Source organism: Daucus carota, chromosome 6, assembly GCF_001625215.2.
Source record: "Daucus carota subsp. sativus chromosome 6, DH1 v3.0, whole genome shotgun sequence".
Taxonomy (NCBI): domain Eukaryota; kingdom Viridiplantae; phylum Streptophyta; class Magnoliopsida; order Apiales; family Apiaceae; genus Daucus; species Daucus carota.
In genome coordinates this window covers 20,637,789-20,654,779 of record NC_030386.2, presented here as the reverse complement: position 1 = coordinate 20,654,779, position 16,991 = coordinate 20,637,789, and the positions used below count along the sequence as shown (strand labels likewise).

The window sequence follows — 16,991 nt, the reverse complement described above, 5'->3', positions numbered from 1 at the left end:
AATTTGGGTTCTGATGATAGTTAGTTCTACACTTCTGTATTTCTGAATTTTTCATGAAAATTCTTGCAATAAAGTCCAACATACTGCAAATTTATTCTTACCTAACTATCATTTTAGTACAAAAGCTACATACTGTATCTTTTAACATTTTAACCTTGCAATGCCTAGACAGTTCTCCAAACAAGTCTGTGATCAACAGAGTTGAGGAACTGCCACTTACAGACTCTGATGCAGACCAATCAATTGATTAGATTGATAGGAATTGTAATTCTGACCATCGATCAGGAAGAGCCAGTTCGGCAAACATGAAATGTTCAGAGGAAAACAGAAAAAGTGTCGTGGTATAAAGACGATAAGAGAGTAATAAAAATGCATCTAAGATAACAATTCTGATGTATGAAGCATGATCTGTTAAGAGACCCTTGAGGAATCTGATTTGCTAAAAATATGACTAAAAGGTTGAGACCTGCATTGGTTTACTAAAAATGGTATGTACAAAAATTTGGCGCTTAATTGTAGCTTTTGGTTTCTGTGTGAAAAAAAATAATTACAATGCACCATTCTTTTTCTCTCCTTTCTTTCAGAGTACTCCCTGCCCTTCTCCTACAGGTAACCTCTCAACATCTCTCATTCTCTCTATCCCGCCTAATTTGTTCTCTCTTTCTACCTAACATAGACATCAAATTGCTTCTTTTTTAGTTAAATTTGATGCTTGGAGATATGAGGAAAGATTATCAATGTAGCAATTTAATGATTGTTAAAAGTCTGCATGGATAGGTTGATAAAATGTGATGCGCGTGTGTGCGTGTTCTCTTTGAAAACGAATTGTTTTTTCATAAGTTGATTTTGTGTTGTGAATTATCAGCAGCAGGCTTTATTATTTGGAGGAGTGGCAGGGTCTGCTGAGACGATTCACATAGATCATAGTCACGTTTCACGTGGAACATTGCCAGAAAATTTGCTAACAAGATGGCTTCAGATTCTGGCTCATCATCTTCCAACAAAAACAACAACAACAACAACAACAACAACAACAACAACAACAACAACAACAACGGCAGCAACAACAACAACAACAACAACAACGGCAGCAATAATAATAACAAAAACGGCAACAATAACAGTGGAAATAACCAAAATGGGAGCAATAATAAGTCACCCCCACCCCCACCACCACCGCCCCCACCACCTTCTCCTAACAGAAAATCATACAATTCACCGCCATCACATTCGTCATCAGGAAAGTCCCATTCAAAAGCACTTTCACCCCCACATCATAAAGCAAAATCTTCAGGCGGCATGGACAGTACTACTAAGAAAGCCATCATGGGAGGAGTTATTGGAGGGGCAGTATTGTTGCTCCTATTTGTCATAGCTTGCATCTGCTGTTGTTGCAGAAAGAAGAAGAGAAAGTCTCATGATACTATTGATTACTTCCCAGACAATCCTCCAAGGAACCAAAGTAATACTTATGAGATCTTTGGTTGTTTGTGTTTGTGCATGTTCGTGTATGCCAATTGCATTTTGAGTCTAATTCATATCACTGAGATGTTTTTAGTAACTATTTTCATGATATTAATTCTACAAATCCAAGGCATATGCCAAGATGCTCTGTTGAATATGGTTCTTCAAAATTTCCTCTACATCAAAAAGTTACAACATCGTTCTATTACTAGTTTTCTTGTGATGTTACATATTAATATCTTTTGGTTCATCTCTATGAAAGGTTTACTACATGTTGTCTGATTGATACCTTTTAATTTCTGGGTCTTGTTTACTCTGCAACTTCTGATTAATTTAATTGCATTAGCTATAAGGTTTTTCAATACGACGAGAAAATTCTTGTTAAGATATGTAATATAGGATACTTTGCCTTTCTGCTTCAAATCTTTCTCTTGAGTGAAGCTCATGCATCTTCTTCGTTGCCTTTCATTTGTTCCATTTTAACAACATATTCACTCATACATGCACAGATAATGCCTACTACAATAGTGGACCGAATGGTTATGGGATGAACAACCAATCTACTGAACATCATCTTAAGATGCCTCAGGGTGGTGCAGTTAGTTCTGAATACGGTTGGGCAGCTCCACCACCGCCACCCCCCATGGGATACAGTAGTGACATGAGCTCTGCTTACTCTGGCCCACAGCAGCCTCCTATGCCACCTCCCCACCCAGCACTAGCCCTTGGATTCAACAAGAGCACGTTCACTTATGAAGAATTAGCAGCTGCAACTGGAGGATTTGCACAGTCTAAGATGTTGGGACAGGGTGGTTTTGGATTTGTTCATAAAGGTGTATTACCAAATGGGAAGGAGATTGCTGTGAAAAGTCTCAAATTAAATAGTGGCCAAGGGGAACGTGAATTCCAAGCCGAGGTTGAAATTATTAGCCGTGTCCATCATCGGCACCTTGTATCTTTGGTTGGTTATTGTATTGCAGGAACTCAGAGGTTGTTAGTTTATGAATTTGTTCCCAACAAAACCCTTGAGCACCACCTGCATGGTACTTCACTTCTTCTCAAACTTAATTTATATATTAATTTAGATACTAGTATTCTGTTTTGTTGTTATGTCATGATTATTTAAGGGTTTAATCATGAGAAGTTTGTCAAATATGCAGGTAAAGGTGTTCCAGTGATGGAGTGGTCTACAAGAATGCGAATTGCCATGGGATCAGCCAAAGGCTTTGCATATCTTCACGAAGATTGTTAGTGAAATTTATCCCATTCTAGATTTGAACATATACAGAGAGAGAGAGAGATGATGCTAATCCTTTAGTTATCAATGAGTATTTGTTTGCCATTTGCAGGTCATCCTCGCATTATCCACAGAGACATTAAAACTGCAAACATTCTACTTGATGATCATTACGAAGCTAAGGTATTTTTACCCTCTATTTTGTTGTATAAAAACCTAAGTTGAAGATCATACACTTCAAGTAGCTGATAACACTGGAATGCAACTTTTACAGGTAGCAGATTTCGGCTTGGCCAAGCTCTCCAATGAAAACTATACTCATGTGTCTACACGAATCATGGGAACATTTGGGTAATATATGTACCACTATGATTGTCCTCCTACATAAGTTGCTAGTACAAGCTAGCACTTCCTAACTAGATAATATAAATGATAATATTTTGTAAATGATGCAGATACTTGGCACCTGAGTATGCGTCAAGTGGCAAGCTAACTGAGAAATCTGATGTTTATTCGTACGGTGTTATGCTCTTGGAACTGATAAGTGGAAAGCGCCCTGTGGATATGGATGATGATGAGAATGATACCTTGATTGACTGGGTAAGCAAGCCCCCAACACCCTCTTTCAAGTTTCAGTTATTGAGTTCAAGTCCAAATTAAGCATGTGGTTGTTTGCATTTATAAATCAAGATTGTTGATGAATGCTATTATGGATGTACAGGCGAGGCCTATTCTAATGCGTGCAGTGGAGGGTGGCGACTATAACGAGCTGGTGGATCCTCACCTGCAGGACAACTATGACCCTGACGAGATGCTACGGATGGTGGCATGTGCTGCTGCATGCATTAGACATTCGGCTAGGAGACGCCCAAAGATGAGCCAGGTACAAAAAAATCCCAACACAACAGTTTCATCTATAGCATTACTAATGTCAGATTTTTTATTTTTTTTTAAATTGTCTGATTGTGTTTATAAACAAAACAGATTGTTCGTGCATTAGAAGGCGACGTCTCATTGGAGGACTTGCACGAAGGAGTGAGAACGGGGCACGGTCCACTGACAGGTTCAAATGCCAGCTCTGACTATGATGGTTCATACAGTGTTGACATTAAGAAATTCAGAAAGGCCGGAGGAAGTCAGGAGTACTCTAGCAGTGATATGAGTGGACAATCGAGTGGCGAGTCCAGGAGCAGGATGCCTCCCCTTTGAGCTTAATGTTTCACCTTAAATTTCCAACATTGTGCAACTTGATGACTGACAAACATTCGGTCTTCTAAAGAAGTGATCTCAGCTGCTATATACACGAGGAGTACGAGTGCAGCAATGATCTGATCATCATCCGACGAGCACGTATCTGTGCACTTAGTATAGATGTGCCTGAGCTTAAACAGATGAAGGTGAAGGCGACTATTGGCTGGTGAATTTGGGACATTGATCACAAGTGGACTCGAAATTTGTGGGAATTTATGCTACTCTATGTGAACTTGTATAATTTCTTATTAATGAAATATTGTATATGGTATCTTAAGTAGCTTATATGTTTTAGACTGCTGTTCGCTCGTTTTTTGTTCTGATCTCAACCAGCAGATATAGAGAGGAATTAGGACTGACTGTGTGTATCTGGATATAGTTTCTTTCTGGTCTAATTGTCTAATGCTGCCGCTTCTGAGTTTTTTTACCAGAAAAGAAAAGGAAAGAAATTGAACGATTAGGGATTTTTAATGTGTTTTTCTTTAAAACAAAGGTGTTAATGTAATAATAAAAAATTGGATAGCCTAATGTTGGCCTAGAATCTGAGTTCGACTCTTGCTCATCTCGACAATATCTTAGAACATATACTTAAATTGTAATGCTATAAGTCATATCAGTAAAAAAAAAAATTATAGGGCATCTACCACAGTGATCGAATCAAACAAATAGTAAGTTGCAATCGTCTGTTTTCCTGAGGAGACAGTTAAAAGATATTTTGAAGATAATGTATATATACAAGTATCGGCTTCATGTATTCTCGTTAAACTGGTACCCTCTTCATCGTATGCTTTACTATCGACCAAAACTACGATTTCATACAAGATTTTTATCACCAAATCAGACACCCCGTTTACAGAGGTCTCACCAAGTGAAAACAACATGAAAATGCAATCCGAAAATCGAAATAAAAGCAAACTAAAAACAAATTGAAAAAAAAAACTGAAAAAAAAAACCTTAGTTCCGATAGTCCAAACCACAATATTGGCTATTAACTCTCTAATCCGATAAACTTCGATTGAATTGAATAAAAAAAATAAACCGGAAGCCCCGATAATGTAGATGTAGAAAAACAAACCAATTAACCAAATTTAATAAAAGATAAAAATCCTTCTTTGAAATTGTGGAATTATGTTAAATTATTTGCTATATGAATTTTTAACAATTAGACTTATTAAAATAAAGTTAAAAATAAATACATTATAGAATTATGTTAAATATGCTTTAATTAGGCAATTATAAGTTAAAATATGTTTTGAGATAAATGGATCTGTAAATCATAATGATAAATCATATATATTTGTTCTTAAAAATAATATATTTTTAATGTTAAAAGAATTATACGGAAATTTTAAATAATTATTAAAGTTGACCCCTCCACATAATGAGTATGGAGTCTAAGTAAAAAGTACGGTGATAAAATTTTAGATATATTAATATATTTTTTATTAATTTAAACTATTAAGATATTAATTATATAAACTTCACCTGTTAAATAATTAGATTTGCACATTAAACTTTTAATAATTTTATAAATATTTTACTTTAATTTTATAGACATTTTTCTTAAAAATTTTAATACAAAGAGAGAGTTGCTCATTTGTGATCCGAGCACTCTGAGTAGTGTCCGTGTCCTAGTCCTCGGTTGATTTTCGTATTTCTGTTGCCAGCCTCGAAAGACATTCACTCAAAATTTGGGGAGATCTGCATTGGACACACGCAGATACGAGAATACACAACTGCATATACATATATGTAAATCGAAACCAGAGGAAGAGGTGGTGTAATTATTAATTTCACTAATGGCACTCGTTGTGAAGAAAGATGATGATCGCGACGAGGAAGGTTAGCATATATACACTTGTGATTATCTGAACATGAATCTGCATTGTTTAATTGCTATTGCGATCCATCGCTCATTTATATTTTGTGAATTTCGCTCGAGTAATTTTGGTTAATATATTTGATTTCATGAGTTTGAGGTTAAAATACTGCTACTGTTTTATCTCCTTATTTGATGATTTTTAGATTCAGTGCAATTTCGGCTAATGTGCTTCTTCTTCAAGTAATTTGATCTTCCCATCTTGTTTATTGATTCGCTTGTTATATGTTCTTCTCTGTATTGTAAGCTAAGAGCTTCTCCAATCCATACAAACATGTTAGCTAAATCCTAGTTGGCACCTCATTTAGTTAACCAATATACGGCCCTGTTTGGGGATTAGCTGTTAGCGGATTGAATTAGATGTTTTGACTAGCGGATTGAAATAGATGTTTTGACTAGCGGATTGAATTAGCTGTTTCTCGTAAAACTGTTTGGTTAATAGCTGATTGATTAGCTTTTTCTGACACAAACCAAAACCTCTAACCCAAAAAGCTCCCCAAAGTAGCTTTTTCAAAATTAGCTTTTTGGGTCCAAATCTCTATTTCAATCCGCTAACTACCAAACACTTATATTAGCGGATTCTATTGGTCAAACCTCTAAATCACCCCAAACCTCTAATTTTGCCTCAAACCTCTAACTTCCAAACAGGGCCATAATTGCTTTCTTCAACTATAATCTGTTAGCAATAAATTTTTTAGCTAACCTCACTTGGTCTTCTATATTTGTTGATCCATTCTCGTTATCTTAAATGTATGCCTCATCTCCCTCCAACTTTATATTAATATTTTATACTTATTACATATCTAACTCATATCCCTCCAATAATTATAATAATAACATATTACTTTTCATATATAGCTAACAGTTATAACTAAAAGAATTGGAGCAAAATCACTTTTGCATTATCTATAATATAGCTAATTACTATTATATATTCCCTCTGTCCCAACCATTTTTTTTACATTTTTTTCTGGATGTACCATCCAATTTTTACATTTCAAAACTTACCAAATATAGTAAAATTTTATAATATAAAAAACTAACCCCATTATTTTCTCCACTGTACTTACTTTATACATTTAAATATCAACGAGTCCCACCACTATCTCTCACTTTTCTTACTTTTCACTCTGCTATACATTTTTTCTTAACATTCGTGCCCAACCCAAATGTAAACATTTAGGTGGGATGGAGGGAGTAATATTTTAGCTAACCAGTTTACCTGATAGCATTGGAGCATTAGAGATGCTCTAACATTTCCATTATTGTGCATCAGCTTGAATAAATTTATTGCTCAAGACATCCATAGATAAAACATAATTATCTTTTGTTTAACATATGTTCTTCAGAGTTTCAACATTGTTTACATGTTATCATTAGCAAATTACGTGCTAACATATAAATTAATTCTATTATAGATATTTTTATTAATGTGTGTGTGTGTGTGTTATTTGATTTGATTTTATGTATGTTACTTAATTTACCTATATCGATTTGTGTATTATTATTGTTGTGGGCGGGTGGATATGATCCAGAGGCTAGTGAGGAATTATTGCAAGACTTTTTTCAAAAATATTTGAAATTTTGTGTTGAATAATTGCATGACTAGGTTAGAATTTTTTTTCGTAAATAGCTTTTAGTTTAGGTAATATTATAATTACAAATAATGCATGCAAAATGTTTCAAATTATGTTAAAATATATGTTAGATTTAATTAAAATATTGCAAAACTATGAGAGCAATTCGAATTTTTAATAACATTCTTAGATATCAACATAAATGAATGTAACCTCATATTTTTTTGTTGATGTTAGAAGAAATGTAAATTTTGAGTCTATTTATTTTTAGGAATCCTAATTATTGATCATTATCTCCTCAATTTTCTAATATCTTTAGTTTGATATGTATCTGTCTTAATTATAGGGGTGCTGTAGGGTCGGGTAGGGCGGGTTACCTGTAATTAACCAACCCAATCCATTTAGGTCGGGTTTATAATATTTTAACCCGTCATAAAAAAAAAAAGTTATCCACTAACCCAACCTTCATATCTATACTTTGGGTTGGGTTGGGATGTACAAACTAAAAAAAGTAAATATATAAACTTAACTTAGCCATGTATGTTCTTTTTAAAGTTATCATGTTCTTTCCTTAATTTACAGTTTACAATTGTATGCTCTTTCTTTCACTACAGTCTAGATCACTTGTACATAACAATTTACATTTCTTTTTATTTTGTATATCGTGTTAACATGTTGGATTCTTTTTTGTTATTTGTCTGTTGGATTTGGTGTGTCAGAGGAATATCGTTGGAGTTAGATTCTTTTTATATTTTTTTATATTAATTCATGTAATTGAAGTTTTTAGTGACACGATGATATTCTAGTAAATATATAAATGTGTACCTGGAATATTTTAAGACACACCATGACATAATATAGTCACTAAATATACGTCGTTTGGTCCCTCTCGTGCTTTTTAGAGTTTTCAAAGTGTGAAGCAAGAAGTGTTAATTGTACCTTTTATTCGAGTAGTCTTTTTTCATCAAATTGTCTTAGGCCTACGCTTTGATGAATCCAATCGTAGATTAGAGTTAGATATGTTTGTATAATTTTGTAAGGTAAATTTTTTAAATATTGAAATTCTAAATTGGATATATTAGTAGTTTTGTACTAAATATACTCTTTTGTATTTGGAATATAAAGGTCCTTCCACATACTTTTGATTATATGTAATGCAAATAATTAAAAAATTTAATGAATCTGCCCTATCATATTTTCATGAATTTGTCAAGAATTGAAATATTTTTTTAGAATTTATCATTAATAACTCAATTATAAAGTCATTGAAATATGAAATTATAATATATCATATTCAATTTTTTTGTTAAAGTATCATGCATTAAGAGAGTTGTTTTATTGCTTATTAAAAGAGTTGAATGTTTAAACATTATTCTATTAAGATGTTTTATATTTTTTTAATATATTTTTAAGTTGGAATGTTATTTTAAAATATATATATTATATTTTTATTTTTAATTTTTAATTACCTTCTAGAACTTTTTTGGTCATATATACGGTGCACGAGGCATTTTAATTATTGTTTTCATTTTAAAATAGTTTTGTGATTTAGATGTTAAGAAGTTACATTTGTATTACTTATATTCTAAAAATAAAGTAACATTTATAAAATTAAATATATGAGGTTTACATTTGTAAGTCCATTGTTCTAAAAGTCGGTGATTAATCACGATTAGTCATCGCCTAACCCTGTTCCGTAACTCGCCGAACTGATTAAATTTTTGATTATTCAATTAATCATCTGACTAATATCCGATCAATTCAATTAATCTGTGAGTAATCCTTGTTCCATGTCTTCACCGATTGAGCTTGATTCCCGCTTTTTACAGCTACTTGTAACTAAATACTATATTTCTAATTTTTATTTTAACCTTAAAAATAATAATAGTATTGATAATAATAATACTATATATATATATATATATATTGTTAATTTGTTGTATTGATATTTTATAATTTTTAATTATGATACATATTTATATATCAATAATTATAGGGAATTTAAAATGTATATATTATATATTATTATTTTATACATGAAACAAAGATATAATAATTAATATTCTTGTTAAAATAGTTTTTTAATTAAATAAAGGTTTTCGGCAAAAAAAAGACAAGTTCGCCGGGTTTTTTGGTTAATAACTCGTCCCTTATAATAATTGTCTAGTTGTCAGTAGTCCGTGATATTAGTTGTTGGATCTTCATGCTAAATAGATAACAACTGTAATTGTTATTATACTAAAGAATATTCCATATATAATAATTAAGATACTATCAATCTTTGCATGTTTAAATCTTGTGAACGACATTATTAAAATCAAATATTTATATTGTTATTTTCAAATTTATAAACAATTGAAGAGGGTTCAAATATCATTAATTACATATTACTCTATTTAATTTAATTCTAAAAGTGGCATGTGCATCGCATGGTTTTAAGTTAGTAATATTCTAATATTGTATATTCATATACCACCTACTAGCATTAACACTAATTTTGTGACTGATAATTAATACTCCCTTCATCCCGGTGAATTATATACGTTTGGAAGAGAGGACTCGGCACACAATTTAAGACTCTTATAAAATGTAGTTTCATAAATTGTTTGGAAAAAAAAAATCTCCCGAATAAAAATATAATGTTTAAATTTTTATTTAGAAACATAAAATTTAAAAAATAAGTTATAGAACTGTATATAAGTGAGTCGGACGGAGGGAGTGTGTACTATTCTTCACAATTACAAAATACACACCACTGTTGTATCAAATATTCACCACAATAAATGGTCATGTTGTGCAATATAATAAAGCATACAAAATTATCTGAAGTATTGACTACTCATACAATATAATGCATATAAACCACTTAAAATTGTTAACAAACTAGAAAGATTCAAAATTCGTGCATAGATAAGAAGACTAATAAAATGCAGTTCTTCCTACTTTTATTCTTTTTTCCTCTGCAACAAAGCAAAAGTTTTCATCCAAGAAGGAGTTTCTTATAAAGCTATAACTGAGTCCTTGAATCCTTGAAAAAAAATTTACATTCTACAACCTTATATCAGTACAAACATGACTAATGTTAACTGACTTTGTTTGTTGCATTTTGTATAATTGGTGTACCCATGCACGTTCTTTATATTAATACTGGACTCTCCTTTCTCACAGGTGAGTACTCCCCTTTTCATGGACTTGAGAAGGGAGCAGTTCTTCAAGAAGCTAGAGTTTTTAATGACCCTCAGCTGGATCCAAGAAGATGTTCGCAGGTAATAATTTGCTTTAGCCACTCCACTCCCCATAAGCAATGTTTTCAGGAACTGGTTAACAACATACATGCCTTTTTCATTACATTTTTTCAGGTCATCACAAAATTGCTCTATCTTCTGAATCAGGGGGAGTCATTTACAAAGGTGAACTTTACGCCCTATGTCTCTATTCAATATACTAAAAAAAGTGAAAAAAGAACAATAAAAATGCATTTGATGTGGTGCATATACCAGATGATCCAGAGACTGTGTGGGCTACCAGAGTTTCCTATCTGTCCATAGTTTTCCAGGATTAGGCAAAGCAAGTATTATTGTAAGAAAATTTATAAATATTGTTCAGAAGCAAGTCAACTTTGCAAACCATGCTCATGTCCTTTCAAGCTTATATATCCATCCTTTTCTTGGACCAGCTTGGTTCCTCTTTGTCATCACAAATCCTTGTATACATGTCTGAAACAGTTAACATACATATTCTAGTATTTATGGATTGCCATGAGTTAATTTTTATATACTCTTATTTTGTAGTTTGAAGCCACAGATGTTTTCTTTGCTGTAACTAAGCTATTCCAGTCAAAAGATCTTGTTTTAAGGAGAATGGTATATTTGATGATAAAGGAACTCTCCCCCTCAGCTGACGAGGTTATCTATACACTTCCATACTTTTACATATTTATATACAGCGCCTCTTAAAGAATTTGTATGACATGTTTACCCTTTATGCTGCATTGAAGGTTATTATTGTTACTAGCTCTCTTATGAAGGACATGAACAGTAAGACTGATATGTATCGGGCAAATGCTATCCGTGTTCTCTGTCGCATCACTGATGGCCCTCTTCTCACACAAATTGAGAGATACCTGAAGCAAGCTATTGTTGACAAAAACCCTGTAGTTGCAAGTGCAGCCCTTGTTAGTGGAATCCATTTGCTGCAGGTTTCTGTACTTCTAAGAAGATAGCATATTAATTATTTTAATTTTGTCTGGGTTGAAGTTCTTAACATATTAGTTTTTGTATTTTCCATAATTTGTCAGACTAACCCAGAAATTGTGAAAAGGTGGACTAATGAGGTGCAGGAGGCGGTTCAATCAAGGGCTGCTCTTGTACAGTTTCATGCACTTGCACTGCTCCACAAGGTAACATATAACTCGTTGAAAGATACATACATATATGAAGTAGTGGAATCTCTTTGCTTAGTCATAGTTTTGACTTGCTGGTATCTTTAGGACGACCACCTTATTCTCCATCTAAAATTTACTTATTCTTATTCTCCATCTAAAATCTAACTTATTACAACTAAGAAATAAATTTATACCTACTTCGGCACCGAAAGTATTAATTTTATACTATACTGCTATAAAAATATGTATGTGTTTAATAGCAATGTCATTCATTTACATGATGCAACATTGCTTTGATTTCATGTTTATGTTGCTTATATCTAGATACGACAAAATGATCGATTGGCTGCAAGCAAGCTGGTTACAAGCTTAACTAGGGGAACTGTCCGCTCACCTTTGGCCCAGTGCCTCTTAATTCGTTATAGTAGTCAGGTGTTTTCCTGGGCTTATAATATATTTTCCTGCACTTGCCTTTAAATATTTTAACCAAGCAATGAGGTAAAAAAATCTTTAGGTCATCAGAGAAGCAACTGTGAATAACCAAACTGGTGATCGACCTTTCTATGACTACCTTGAAAGTTGTCTTCGTCACAAAGCAGAAATGGTTATCTTTGAAGCTGCTAGGGCAATAACAGAGTTGAATGACGTGAGTAGTCGGGAATTAACTCCAGCAATTACTGTTATACAACTCTTTTTAAGTTCTTCCAAGCCAGTACTTCGATTTGCTGCTGTCCGTACTTTAAACAAGGTGACTTGTAATGGAAACACTATCGCTATGTGTAATCTAGGCATTAGTGTTTTGGCCATTATGAATGACTTATCTGTCTTTATTGGTTACACAATATTAGGTGGCTATGACCCGTCCTCTTGCTGTGGCTAACTGTAATATAGATATGGAGAGCTTGATTTCTGACCAGAATAGAAGCATTGCCACTCTTGCTATCACCACGCTGTTAAAAACAGGCAATGAATCAAGTGTTGATCGTTTAATGAAACAAATAACTAGTTTTATGTCCGACATTGCTGATGAATTCAAGATAGTTGTAGTGGAATCTATTAGGTCTCTGTGTCTAAAGTTCCCTCTAAAGTACAGAGCTCTGTAAGTATGCTGTTTTTTCTTTTCCTTTTTCTTTCTTGTGATATATGTTAACATGCTTCTTTTCTTAGCAAATGGTAATAAATTGAGTGATTGCGTATTGTTTCTATTTCTTTTCTGAACACAAGGATGAGTTTCTTGAGCAATATACTAAGGGAAGAAGGTGGGTTTGAGTATAAGAAAGCTATAGTTGACTCGATCGTGATCGTAATAAGGGACATCCCAGATGCAAAAGAAAGTGGCTTGCTTCACCTTTGTGAATTTATTGAGGACTGTGAATTTACATATCTTTCGACGCAGGTTCTTGGTTTCTCCCCATACTGTCGTTGATGTATTTCCTGTTATAGACTTATAGCATGATACAACAGTCTAAACTACCTGCTTACTAAAATTTCATCATACAATTTGCTGTTAGATTCTACACTTTCTCGGAAATGAGGGTCCAAAAACCTCCGACCCAAGCAAATACATTAGGTATATCTACAACAGAGTGATACTCGAAAATGCAACTGTTCGGGCCAGTGCTGTAAGCACATTGGCTAAGATTGGTGCTATGGTTGATTCCCTTAAAGTATAATTTCTTCTGATCTCTTTGTTGCAGTCAATTGTTTTTAAATAAAAGCTACAAACCTAAAGATGATTATTTCCACATTATATTGCAGCCACGCATTTTTACTTTGTTGAGGCGCTGTCTTTATGACAGTGATGATGAGGTCAGTGGTTGTACTTCATTTTGAGTTTCCAGCATGTAATTTTTATGCATTATCATATGAGTTCTTTTTTTTCCTTATCATAATTTGAATGGTGAAGTATGCATATGTTGTCATTGTTTTTAGATTGACCATGGAATGATATGTGTATTTCCAGATACACGTGACAAAAATTTACAATCTTAATCCATATTGTCAAATATTATTTTTTGACAACATTTTCTTCTACTATTTTGATTGGGTCTGCACTTAGCAGCAGAATAATTTTTGTGTTGGGTATCAAAAGGATGATATTGATATCAAGTAGTTGCTTGTATATTTGTATTAGATTAGGAAGTATTGATAGCAACTGTTTGTGTTAGCCGTTGTGTACCTTGAATATGAACCTTCTTCTTATTGGCACTTATACTGTACTTGATTTATTTTAATGTCATTGTCTTCTGTCTTATCTGTGTCTAAACCTTAAACTTCATAGTTGAGGTTTTATGATGAGAATTTCAGATTCATTAGCATCACAGGTGTTTCATATTTTATGGATAATAGTTTAATATGCCATATAACATCTGAAAAGCCTCATATTTCCTCATTAGGTTCGTGATAGAGCTACACTGTATATCAGCACACTTGAAGGTGATGGCACAGTTGTTGAAAGTGATAAAGATGTGAAGGAATTTCTCTTTGGATCACTTGATGTACCACTTGTCAACTTGGAATTAAGTTTGAAGAACTATGTTAGTGTTCTTGATTCAGTGATCTCTTCTGATCATTCTGGATCGTTTATGACTGGCTCATATATATTTGTTATTACAGGAACCTTCTGAAAAACCTTTTGATGTGAATTCTGTTCCCAAGGAGGTTAAATCTCAGCAACTTGCAGAGAAGAAAGCAGCAGGAAAAAGGGTCACTGGTCTAGATGCACCACCGGCTCCTACATCCACAATTGATACGTATGAAAAGCTACTGTCCTCTATCCCAGAGTTTTCTGGCTTCGGGAAGCTTTTCAAGGTCATTCCACAATACAATGCTCTTATAAGCATCTCTTTTATGATTTGTTTGGTGATGTTTAGTTATCTGTCATCTTATAAACTAGTCCTCAGCACCAGTGGAGCTGACAGAAGCTGAAACGGAGTATGCAGTTAATGCAGTTAAGCACATATATGACAGGCATGTGGTAGTTCAATACAATTGCACGAATACAATCCCTGAGCAGCTATTGGAAAATGTAATGATTTACTACTCAACTAATATTGTCAAGTTACAAACATATTGAAGTTTCTCAAGTACAGGGGTGTGTTGCCAGGTTTCGGTTATTGTGGATGCTTCTGAAGCTGAACAATTTTCTGAAGTAGGGGTCAAGCCTTTAAGTTCCCTTCCATACAATTCACCAGGGCAGACATTTGTAGCGTTTGAGAAACGGGAAGGTGTCACTTCTGTTGGAAAATTTTCAAACGTTTTGAGATTTATTGTCAAAGAGGTATTTTTGGGTAGATTTATATAGAGGCATCTTTTGTGTTTTTTGTCATCTTAAATTTGGCTATACTTCAAATTTCCAGATACTGAGATTTTTTACCTGTCCAAATATCTTTTAATTTTATTGTGTTATTCTTACTGGTGAAACTGAATGGTAAAGGAAATTAATTTATGATGAGATGCTGTCATTTATAACTCTATATATGAAATATAATCAATGTGGTTAAGATGCTTGTTGTGTTTGAGATTTCCCTTTGTTATTTTGGTTATCCCAGGTTGATCCCTCTTCTGAAGAAGTGGATGATGATGGTGTAGAAGACGAGTACCAGTTGGAAGACCTTGAGGTTGTTGCAGCAGATTACATACTAAAAGTGGGGGTCTCCAATTTCAGAAATGCCTGGGAAAGCATGGACCCAGATACAGAAAGAGTTGAGGAGTACGGTCTTGGTACACGGGAAAGCTTAGGAGAAGCTGTTAGTGTTGTGATGGACCTTCTCGGTTTGCAGCCTTGCGAGGTATGTCATTTTGTTTTTAATTATTACCTGTATACAGTAGCTTACCTTAATCGTGGCTCATCTTATTCTTAAAAACTTGTCTTGCTATTGCTTTTGGCCTTCTGGGAAGCAGAGTGATTTAAGCTGCAATTTTGTTTTCAAATTTGTTTAATTTGATACGCCCTTGAACCACTTCCAAGTTTTGTCCTCATCTTCCAGCCGTTCTCAAGGCATTTTTTAGTCATTCCACCTGCTTTTGAAAATGATTTTTGATTGTTGTATGTTATGCTTTATATTCTTATTTGTCCTTCACAGGGTACAGAAGTCATTCCAAACAATGCTAGATCACACACATGTTTATTATCTGGCATATACATAGGAAATGTGAAGGTACTAGTTCGATTGTCATTTGGCATTGTTGGACATAAAGAGGTGGCAATGAAGCTCGCTGTTAGATCTGATGATATTTCTGTCAGTGATGCCATTCATGAAATAGTAGGCAGCGGTTAGCTGGTGATGTTGATCCCGGAAATTGCTCTAGTTAACCTCTACCTATATGCACATGGAGCTAACGGGTAATTTCATGCCTAGTGAATTATGAAGAGTTTTGAGCACAAATAATTAGTTTCAGAGGAAGATGTCTGGAACACCTAAATTCAAGACGAAATATATTTTTCTTTGGATATACAAAAGTTTCTGTTGTGCATGTAACACCTTTGGTGATCTGATATTTATAATTTGAACTACTTGGTTATCAATATGAAGGTCAATTATAAGATTCAAGCACTCTTTCTTGGGATAAACTTCTCACGTTGCTCTTTTATAGCAGTTCCTCTTTGATAGTAATTCATCATAAATCTATTTGGGAAACATAATTAATCACTCGTTTCATCCAAATATATTAGGTAGATCATTATCTTTCAATTTGACTCAAATTAATCATTCTTTCTGTTATTTTGCACATGCTGCTAGAGTCAACTCTCTTTTTTAGTAACATTAAACGATACTCCTTCCGTCCCATCGGGATGTATACGTTTACTGTTTGTACGTATTTTGAGACTCTTTTATAGTATAGTTGCATAATATTTATAAAAAATATCTGCATAAAAGTTTGAAATATTATGGAACTATACTTTAAAGGAGTCTTAAAAACGTGCCAAAAAGTAATGTATATAATTTAATGGGACGGAGTAGTAATATTTTTGTTAGTTTTCGACGTGGTACTATGTGGAAGTGAATAGTGTAGCGTGACATGCATATGGAGACTTTAAAAAAATTATATGCTCCCAGTATGGACTCTTAGGCTGCATTCACTTGGATGGAATGAAAAGGAGCGAGAATGGAATGAAATTTGTACTTCAAATTGGTGGCGATCGAAGAAAATGTATATAATTGTCATTCCTTCAAGCATTCCATTCCAAACTATTTG

The 16,991-nt window shown here is 33.6% G+C and overlaps 2 protein-coding genes across 2 annotated transcripts; both read left to right on the top strand.

Annotated features, from left to right (window-relative positions):
- Positions 1-549: 549 nt before the first annotated feature.
- LOC108227332 (putative proline-rich receptor-like protein kinase PERK6) lies at positions 550-4,409 on the top strand. Its single transcript, XM_017402418.2, has 9 exons — positions 550-609; positions 866-1,462; positions 1,974-2,507; positions 2,625-2,711; positions 2,814-2,884; positions 2,976-3,052; positions 3,157-3,301; positions 3,423-3,584; positions 3,686-4,409. Exons 2-9 carry the CDS (start codon positions 970-972, stop codon positions 3,908-3,910), a joined length of 1,794 nt encoding a protein of 597 aa, XP_017257907.1. The 5' UTR covers positions 550-609; positions 866-969; the 3' UTR covers positions 3,911-4,409.
- A 1,136-nt stretch (positions 4,410-5,545) lies between these two features.
- LOC108224491 (coatomer subunit gamma-2) lies at positions 5,546-16,345 on the top strand. Its single transcript, XM_017399132.2, has 18 exons — positions 5,546-5,794; positions 10,577-10,674; positions 10,768-10,818; positions 11,200-11,313; positions 11,406-11,606; positions 11,706-11,807; positions 12,117-12,224; positions 12,307-12,540; positions 12,641-12,891; positions 13,017-13,188; positions 13,304-13,459; positions 13,551-13,601; positions 14,189-14,329; positions 14,409-14,603; positions 14,689-14,820; positions 14,899-15,072; positions 15,344-15,583; positions 15,878-16,345. Exons 1-18 carry the CDS (start codon positions 5,752-5,754, stop codon positions 16,070-16,072), a joined length of 2,658 nt encoding a protein of 885 aa, XP_017254621.1. The 5' UTR covers positions 5,546-5,751; the 3' UTR covers positions 16,073-16,345.
- Positions 16,346-16,991: the final 646 nt, after the last annotated feature.